This window comes from Sceloporus undulatus, chromosome 7 (assembly GCF_019175285.1).
Source record: "Sceloporus undulatus isolate JIND9_A2432 ecotype Alabama chromosome 7, SceUnd_v1.1, whole genome shotgun sequence".
Taxonomy (NCBI): Eukaryota; Metazoa; Chordata; class Lepidosauria; order Squamata; family Phrynosomatidae; genus Sceloporus; species Sceloporus undulatus.
Window position 1 is genome coordinate 1,371,557 of NC_056528.1, and position 10,287 is coordinate 1,381,843.

At 46.2% G+C, this 10,287-nt stretch overlaps 1 protein-coding gene across 1 annotated transcript in view; it reads right to left on the minus strand.

Annotated features, from left to right (window-relative positions):
- The window catches only part of ALDH4A1 (aldehyde dehydrogenase 4 family member A1), an 18,728-nt gene extending 8,680 nt beyond the window's left edge, over positions 1-10,048 (minus strand). The window contains 9 exon segments of the mRNA XM_042477991.1: positions 388-461; positions 2,881-3,068; positions 3,713-3,787; positions 4,499-4,648; positions 5,283-5,438; positions 6,399-6,446; positions 6,579-6,671; positions 6,898-6,991; positions 9,936-10,048. Coding sequence (XP_042333925.1) covers positions 388-461; positions 2,881-3,068; positions 3,713-3,787; positions 4,499-4,648; positions 5,283-5,438; positions 6,399-6,446; positions 6,579-6,671; positions 6,898-6,991; positions 9,936-9,976 — 919 coding nt within the window. The 5' untranslated portion in view covers positions 9,977-10,048.
- Between the last annotated feature and the right edge of the window lie 239 nt (positions 10,049-10,287).

Sequence of the window (10,287 nt, forward strand, 5' to 3'; positions counted from 1 at the left end):
ATATATAAATGACTAATGAATATATGAATGCAGGGGAGTTCTGACAGAATCCCATGCAACACTTAATATCCTATGTGACCCCTTAGTCCTCCAGAACCTACAACTCCCATCATCCCTGACCACTGTCTACACCAGCATGACCTTTTGGGATTTCAAGTCCAAAACATTTAGAACCCTTCCAGGTGCTTTTGCACTACAAGGCCCAGGATTCCTTGCCACAAGCAATGCCAGTTGGGACTGCTGAGTCCTGCAGTCCAACAACATCTGGAGGGTTTCTTGGGATTTACAACCCCGAGGAACGCTGGGTTCGGACAATAAAAGATGCCATTGAAACTCACATCTTCTCTCAAAGAGAGAGGAGAACTCGGCCCTCCTCGAGGCACTTACCTCCAGCCAGCCGCGGAAAGGTCCGGTACCGATCCAGGTTTTCGGAGACCTGCTTCCAAAGGCGCTTGAAGGTTCTGCAAAAAAGAGCAAAATAGGACCGTCAGCAAGTTGCACATAGTTTGCATAATACACATCTCCCAGTTAACCCTCTGCTTTGTTGAAATGACTTTGACCACTTCCTAATACTGCTTTCCTCCATTTTCTCCTTCCTAACTGCCAGGTAAATTCGCCAGCTTGGGGCCAGAGCTTGGATGCACCCTCTCCACCGTTTATTTTTTGGAACTGCAAATCCCAGTATCCTCTAACCAGCATGCACCCCAAAAAATTCAGAGGCGGAGGCTATCTTTGCAGTGACAACAAGAGAGCCAAGATCCAAGCAGAGCTTGGAAACATACTCCTTTAACTCCCAGAGACTCCCTTCATTCCATCCTTTTATTGTTGCACACCTTCAAGTTGTTTCTAACTTGGGGTTTTCTTGGCACGTTTCTTCGAAGGAGGCTTGCCAATGCCATCCTCTGAAGATGAGAGAGTGTGACTTGCCCAAAGTCTATCACTGGGTTTCCATGGCTAATCTGGGATTCTAATCCTAGCCTTTCAAAGTCAATCATACAAACTACTGCACCACAATGGATCCCAGGATTAAGTCAGAGGAGGTCTCCTTTGAGATGGAGAGCATGCATCAAGGTCACCCAATGGCCTTCTGTGCCATGATTCAAACCCTGGTCTGCAAAGTCCTAGTCCAACGTTCGAACCATGGCACCATGCACCTTTAAACTATGGACAAATTACTGTAAGCAAGCATGGCGCAGTCTTGACTATGACTCTGGAGACCAGCGAAACACCTCTGAACAAACCTTGCCAAGAAAACCGCAGGATAGGTTCGCCTTAGGTTCGCCATAAGTCACGCAACAAACCTTGGGCTACAGATAACTGTTATGTTCATTGTAGGAAGAAGAGAACATAAACTACGAAGGAAAAACACTTGGTGACCTCCAACCTTTTCCAGATTCCTGAAATTTTGCAGAAGATAGAAACTTTTCGAAAACCCCAAAGCTCGACAAAACGTGCCAAATCCCACCGCGACGCCATCCTGCCGCTCGACGCCTGCGTCAGCAATTGCGTTCTTCCTCCGCAAATAATATCTCTCTTATGCGGGGGCATAAATGCTAAGCATTTTTACATTTCCTCGGCTCCGCTCCCTCTTTCGCCGCTTTAGCGGCCCGGGCTCCAATCTCCGCTTTCTGAAAAGACTATTTAAAAAAGCGCCGAGGCCTCCGCAAAACCTCCGCGCGGCGCCACGCTCGAATGCGCCGCGCGCCTTAAAAGGTGGGGAGCTCATAAATTAGCGGCGGGTCGCGCAGGACTCCTGGTGTGAGGCCATTAGCATTTTTATTGTTTTGAAAAGCAAAGACTTTGGTCACACTTGGAAATCAAAAAGAAGAGGCACACGGGAGGAGAAGGAAAAGAGCGAGGAATCGAGAGCGCAAAGCGAACCGCTTCTCTTTCTATTTCTCTCTTTTTGCCCAAGGTCGCCTAGTGGGTTTCTATGGCCGGACTGGGATTCGAACCCAGGTCTCCAGAGCCCTACTTCTTGGGTTTGGCAGGAAAGTGGGTCGCCTACAAATGGGAAGTTTGCCACAAGAGAACCCTGTCTCTGAGAAATGGACAACTTTCTATTGGAAACACAGCTTCTGCTTTTGTCCAAGGGTTGCAAAATGGTGGCCCAAGGGACAACAAAATGGCGGCGCCACCGGAGGACTTAGATATTCTTAGAGAGACGATATGGCCGTATATACTCAGGTACAAGTTGACCTCATGTATAAGTCAAGGGAAGGTTTTAGGACCAAAATCATGGATATTGATATAACCTATGGATAAGTCGAAGGTAAAACATCAAATCTTGAAATGAAGGAAGTGCAAATCAAATCAAAGCCCCATTTCCTAGTATAGGTAAAACTTTGACACTGAGTTTTGCAAACCCCACTAAGCATTGCAATCCTAAATCCCATTTCCCAAGATAGGTTCAACTCTGACACTATTGCAAACCCCACTAAGCATTGCAAACCCTAGCCCCATTTCCCACTACAGGTTAAACTCTGACACCAGGCATTGCAAACCCCATTAAGCATTGCAAATCTAAGTCCCTTTTCCCAAGATAGGATCAACTCTGACACTAAGCATTGCAAACCTAAGCCCCAGTGGATCCTGGGGCAGCAAAATGGCAGGTCCAGAGACAGCAAAACAGAGGATCCAGGGTCAGCAAAACAGTGGCCTGAATTGGGAATGACTGAGCTAAAGGGCTGAGATGCTTTCCTCCACTACAAAACCACCAGCTCCACCTATTTACTACCAACAAAACTTATATGGCACGTGCCCATTTCCCTGAAACGGCGGCCAATTCCAGCTCGCAACGCAAGGTCCTACACTCAATGGGACGCAAGATCGAGCTCCTGCCTGCCTGCGCCACTGTTTCCCCCTCGGACAGACACTCACGGCACACTTCCGGTGAAGTTGATCCCGCCGAGGTGCTCCGAGGCAGTCACTGTGTCGCCAAAAACAGGCCCGTCGGCCGGGACGAACTGGACGATGTTGGGAGGGAGCCCGGCTTCCCGGAGGATCTTGTAGACGGCATAACTGGCCAAGATGGCAGTGTCACTGGGTTTCCATAAAACGACATTTCCCTGGGGAAGAAAAGGAATGGAGGTGGAAGTGGTTACGAAAGCTATCAGCTTTCTGGACTGTCCAGCTTTCATAACCATGCGCAGAAATTCAAAATATTAGGGCACAGAAAATCCTAACTTTGGTATTCAATTATGTATCCTTTATATTTACGGATCTTGTCTTGTTCTTTCATAGCACCGTTTTCTTCTATTGTTGGGTTATGGGACAATTGGAGACATAACCAAATCAGGTTATATTCTGACCTTTTATGAAACCTTCTTAACTGTGGCATCAAAGGGTTTCATGGACAGCATCCATAGGTTTTTGTGGGTTTTGTCGGGCGATGTGGCCGTGTTTATTCCTATGTTTCTCCGGCATCTGTGGCTTTGGCATCTTCAGAGAAAGATGCCAGCCATAGATCTCTTCTAGAACATTTTAAAACTATTTCCAAACTAATTTCACATATGCCCACGCATGGATGGTGTCTGCATGTGCAAAACTGGAAGAAAAACTTATCTTACGGGTCTTAGCTCTAAGTCACCTAAAACTGCATCGATGTGCCGATCGCACAAGATCGGGAAAGGAGCCATTCCTCATCCCCAAAACTCCCCGAGAAAACCAAACGCCAGGCGCCATCCTGCGCTTTCCATGCGCAGACGCTCACCATCAAAGCCGGAGCTCCCGCCAGGTTGCCTCCGATGGCGGTGAAGTTGAAGGGAGAGACGGCGGCGACGAAACCCTGGAGCAGCGGAGAGAAAGGGATCGATTAGAGCGTGCGATTTTAGCGCGGAAGGGAGGCGCGGAACACCTCTCCATGGAAAGAAGGCAAGCGCGACGTCCCACTTTGCATATATTTATTTATTTTGCACAGAGGCTTTGAAAGCAAGAGCTGGAGAAGTTGCCTGTTTGAGATGACAGCTCCCAGAATCCCCCCAGACAGCAAGGGACTTTGGGGTTCGTTGTTGCAACAATCCAAGTCATTTCTGACTTATGGAGACCCTAAAGGTTAGCTGTCAGTTCCCTCTGAGGCTGAGAGAGTGTGACTTGTCCCAATGGGTTTCCATGCCGGACTAGGGATACAAACTCTGAAATTCCAGAGTTGTTGTTATTACAGTGGGCCCTTCCTATACACAGGGGATCTGTTGCAGACCCCCTGCGTATGGGGGAAAACCACCTATGCTGGAGTCCTATGGACTCCTAGGGCGGTGCACTCTTGTGCACGGTGGCGCGCACACACCTGCAGCGTCCATGCCATTTTGTCCGCCAGGTCCTGCCATCCGTGTGGCTCACGTCCGTGGATGGCATGGGCAGACTGTATTACTACTTTCTTATATCCCGCCTTTCTCCCAATATCGGGACTCAAGGCAGAGAAAAGCAGATTCCGCAACCAGCCCACCATCAACTCCGCCTTCGGTATCTCAGAATCTCGAACCCAATCCTTTGCTTTTACCTCGAGGCCCCGATAGACCATCCGGTTGGTGCTGGGGGGGACGCTGAGCGGCTGTTCGTTCTCCAGTTCCACGGCGTACTTGGCGTTAAAGCGGAAGAAGTCGATCAGTTCGGCCGCCGCGTCAATCTCCGCTTGGATGACAGTTTTCGCCTGGAGAGAAAAGCAAGAGATCAAGAGGTCAGGATCCAATGGTTGGAGGAGACCACTTTGAACAAAGGCAATCCCAATGAAAGATCACTATGGTTATTCAAGAGGAGCGATCTGGAGGAGACCACTTTGCACAAAGGCGTTTCCAATGAAGGATCAATGAAATGACTATATGAATAGCCATAGTGATCCTTTGAACATTTAGGGAGCTGGATACGTTGTTCAACTTGGAGAAGACTGAGAAGTGGCACGATGGCCATCTTTAAACATCTGAAGATAGGTCATGGAGGACATGGAGTGAGCTTGTTTTCTGCTGTTCCAGAGACTGGAACACAAAGTAATGGGTCCAAATTCCAAGGAAAGAGATTCCACCTGAATATTGGGCCGAATTTATTGAGTATAAGAACTGATCAATAGTCGGATAGACTTCCTGGGAGGGTGATGGGGTCTCCATTTTTGGAGGTCTTTAAACAGAGGTTGGAGGGAGCACTTGGATTGTGTCCAGCTGGCATGGCAGGGGACTGACCAGATGACCCTTGGGATCCCTTCCCAGGTTATGAAATAGTTTCCCAACCAACAAAGAAATCCCTTTCCAGCCATGGTTCGCCATAGTTCCTGGACATCAGTGGACACTGACCTGTCCCACCATGGTCTTGGCCAGGACTTCGGCCCTCCTGGGTCCACTCAACATGTCAGCCGCCTTGAAAAAGATCTGAGCACGGTCCTGGACCGGACGCAGGTCCCACTCCCGCCGCGCCGCCAGAGAGGCATCGATGGCCTTGTTTAGCAAATCCTGGATTCGGAAGAAGAAGAAGGGATATATTGGCGCAACATATATCCAGGGAAGGTCTACTCAAAAGCCTGTCATGATATTCATCTACTAGTGCAAGAGAAGCATGGCATGACATAGTGGTTACAGCATTGACTTTGGGGTGCCTAAATCCTATTTACAATGGTCCTTTTCCCTATGCAGGGGATCCATTCATGTAAGGCAAAAACTGGGTATGCTTAAGCCCTCTTGAAATCAATGGGGGAATGCTCCCATGCGCGCTCTGGTGAGTGCAGCACAGGGGCATGCGCCATTGTTCCTGCTGCGGTGTGGATTTGATTAATATGTCCTCTCTAGGAATCACTGAGCAACTTTGCCAGAAGTTGACCATTGAGTCTCAATGGAGGACTGAGAGATTCCTAGAGAGAACCCTTCTCTATGGATCTGTGGCTCTGCAGAGCGATTCCAGACAGCGTTGAGCATAGAGTTGCAACGGAGGACCTAGAGATTGCCACAGAATAGATCCTTCTAAGCATTTGCAGGTCCTCTGGCGCAACTCTATGGTGAGTCCCTTTCAGGAACTTTAATTATATTCCAGGGGTGTGTAAATATAATATACAGTGGTACCTCGGGATACGAAATACCCAGGTTACGAAATTTTCGGGATACGAAAAAATCCCATAGGGAATCATTGTTCCGGGTTACGAATGTTTTTTCGGGTTACGAAAAAACTTTTGGTGCTTTTTTCGGCTTTTTCGCACGGAATCGCGGCTTTTCCCCATTAGCGCCTATGGCAATTCGGCTTACGAAGGCTTTTCGGGTTACGAACGGTGCCACGGAACGAATTAATTTCGTAACCCGAGGCACCACTGTATGGCTCTCCAGAGCTTTTGGGTTTCAACTCCCAGAAGCCCCAGGGGATGATGGGAGTTGTAGTCCAACAATACTTAAAGATCGATCATTCTCTATGTGTGATTTACGTACCTTATCGGCGTAGCAGTACTTGGCCACTTTGTGCACATGGTTGAAAGGCTGCGGAGAAAAGGATGAAGGAAAGGCTAAACATCTCAAACCACAAATAGTAGTAATAATAATAATAATAATAATAATAATGAATTGTGATTAAAAAATAGAGAAAGACGACGTTTATCAGCGGAAACTCACCGAAACTTGATATTTCACGTCAGACGTCCAAACTTCTTCATCGCCAACGACGCAAGGAATGGCCTCGGTCTTCCCCTTCAAGTCCGCAAGCGCCTACGGAAAGAAAGAAGCCACAATGTTTTAATGGCATGGCAGCTAATTAGTTAGTTAGTTAGTAACTGTAAGTATTAGTATCCCCCTGAGAGCCAGCATGGCATAGTGGTTGGAGTGTTAGTTAGGAAAAGAGGACCAAGCAGGCTAACATACATCCATTATAGGAAAAGCAAAGGATGTGCGTGAGACACAGGGCCATCAATACACACCTCCTTGGCGTCCTTACCTTCTGGAGCGCCGTTCGCTCGGGGCTTCCGGACATAAACGCCAAAACGGGTTCGTTGGCGACTTCGACCGTCGTCCGGTGCCGCCATCGTAGCCTGGATTTAGGACGGGAAGAACAGAGGAAAGAGCGTTACGCGGATTTCCTCAAATCCAGCTGCAATTGCTTGGGTTTCATAGTTTTTAATACAGTAGTATTCCTGCCCTTTGGCCATTTTAGTTGTGCGCATGCGCGCACATGTGTGTACATATATACATTCCGCCTCGCACTCTCAGAACGTCTGGGCAGCAGCTACTGAAGGTGCCTAGGGCTAGGTTGGCCTCCACTACTCGGAGGTCGTTCTCCATAGCTGCCCCAGCCCTTTGGAATGCGCTGCCCACAGAGCTCCGCTCGTCCACCACCCTGGCCCAATTTAGGAAGGACCTCAAAACCTTCCTATTCCAACAGGCATTCCCCGAGTAAATATCCTGTGGGCCTCCCTCCTCTCTTTCGTGGCCAAGAGGTTGGGCTTTGGGGCTTTACTGTTGGTTTGTTTTTAAATATGTTTTTATTGGAAGTGTTTGTATTTTAATTATGTTGTGAGCCGCCCTGATCGGAGGAAGGGCGGCATATAAATAAAAATTTTATTTATTTATTATTTATTATATATGCTTCTATATATGTGTGTGTGTGTGTGTGTATGTATATATATATGTATATGTATGCGTGTATATATGTGTATATGTGTGTGTGTGTGTATGTATAGATAGACAGATAGAGAGATATAGAAGCTCCTACTCCCTTCAAGCAATTGCAAAAGTTGAGAGTTTGGTGTTTTTCCAACTTGGCAGATTTTGCAAGATAAGAGAGAACCAATCTTTACTCTCTCTATATATCTATATCTATATCTATATCTATAGCCTGAAGGTCATTTTTTACACAACATTTTTAACAATTCTGTGCATGCAACAAAGTTAACCATAGAAAGCAAAGGTGACCCTCTCTCTCTCTCATAGCAATCCATCTGGACCTGAATCTTCCCAGAGAGATACTGCCCTGTTTTCGTAAACTTCTCTCCATTTTTAATTTTTTAAGTCCAAAGTTCAAATGCGCGGTCAGCGAGCGCAGCGCATGAGGGACCGCCAGACCCATGCACCTCGGTCCAAAGTTCGAAATCCGTTGCATAGATGCGTCTTGACCAGGTATGGCCTGTCCCACGACCCGAAATATATACAGCTAGCCCTCCACATTTGCAGCTTTGGACTTTTACGGACTTGATCCACAAGTCCTCTCTAGGAATCCCTAGGTCCTCCGGCGCAACCATAGAGTTGCGCTTGTGGTCAATGTCCGACAGACATTGACCATAGAGTTGCGCTGGAGGAGCTACAAAGGCCTAGCAGAGTGTCCTCTCTAGGAATCTCTAGGTCTTTTGGTGCCACTTTTACTTAAAGTTGACCACAGAGTTGTATTGGAGGACCTAGATATTCCTAGAGAGAACATATGAATCAAATCCATGAAGCCGCAAATATGGAGGGATGAGTGTATACATATATTTAAAGACTTAAAGACAGGTGATGTTGCTGAAGTCTTGAAATGCACAAAGGTGGAAAACTTAGCCACCCGCTGCGTTTGCCTTTTATTGTGCTCTTATCTCACTTGATAAAGTCTGGACTCCCATTTAGTCCTGATAAGAACTCTCCGGAAAAGTGCGGGGCGGATAAAGAGAGGGGCGGTTTCGGAAAAAGGAGCGTCGAAGGAGGCAATTCGGAGATAACCCCAAGCGATAGCCTCCTTGCGAGAGATAGGGGCCGTCGCTACTTGCAAAACTTTCATCTGCGGCCAGCGTTTCCCGGTCTCCGCGCTTCGTATTTATTCAAGTTCCTTCAGCTCTTATTATGGTTTTATTATTTTATTATATTATGGGATATAAATACTCCAAATAAAGGAAATAAATAGGTTTGCGCACCAATTTTTTCCCCATTTTGCAAGACGCCTCTTTAAGGTGTGAAAGCCTCAGTCTTTGCACAAGTGCGCATCCAAGGAGTTGCGCAAGTTGCCCAAAGGTTGTTTTAAAAATGACATTTCCACCTGCCGGAAAATTCCGACACACCAAAAAAACGTTCCAACAAAAGTGGAGCGTTCAGTGTTTTTCCAACTTGGCAGATTATTGCAAAATAGAACCAAAATAGTCTTAATTTAGGCTAAACATAATAAAGGTCTTATAAACAGCCTGAAAAGTCATTTTATGCCCCGTATTTGAAAGCATTTGGTGCATAGAACAAAGCCATTGTATAGTTTGTAGCACAGCCATTTGGGAGCATTTTAAACCTTGCAATTCTGGATCAGAGAGATCCAATCTTTCCATATATATATATCCTAAAGGTCATTTTATACATATCTGAAATACTTTTTGTGCATGAAACAAAGTTTGTGTCCATCAGATCTTCATAAAAGCAAAAGGTGACACTCTCTCAGCCACCAAAAAGGACCCTTTTGGTGCATTTTAAACCTTGCAGTTCTGGATCAGAGAGAACCAATCCATATGTATATATATATATATATATATGTATGTATATGTATATATATGTATATACTGTATATGTATATGTATATATGTATATATAGCCTAAAGGTAATTTTATAAAAGACCTTTCATATTTCAAACATGTAATACTTTTTAGTGCATGAGACCAACTTTTGTGTCCACTGGTTCTTCATATAAGAAAAAGGTGACACTCTCTCAGCCACCAAAGTGGGCCATTTTGGAGCATTTGGGGGAGCTATGGGTTCCTGATAGGCACAAAAAGGGGGGACCCCATTATGCAACACATTTTTTGCAATGCAAAAGCCACTGGAGGGTGCAAATTTGCAATGATAGTAATAATAATAGCCTCCCCCTTTTTGCAAATGGTGCAGCCCATGCTCAGCCCCATGCTCTGCATTGAACATTTCCTGCCCTTCGCACAAACTTCCTTCCAGATTATGATGTTCCTTTCCTTCCTTTATCAGACCCCCCTTTCCAAGAAATACTAATACAAATGAAGCATGAAATGCACATTTACCCAACTCTGGAGAGGCTCCTCTGCAAGAAAGGCAGCAGCATCACGTTCCTTTCCTTGGAAGGAAGTTTGTGCAAAGGGGAGGAGGAAATGCTCAATGCAGAGCATGGGGCTGAGCATGGGTTGCACCATTTGCAAAAAGAGGGAGGCTATTATTATTAATATTATTATTGCAAATTTTCACCCCCCCCCCAATGGCTTTTGCATTTAATAATATTGATTTTTATTAACCTGGATTAATTCCCCCACGTTCAGAGATCAGCCTCAGCCATAAAAACGTCGCTATTGCTTATATTAGGGTTCCTCCCCTCCAAAAGAGGCTCAAATGGTTTGCTCCAGGCTTCATGGGTCATAA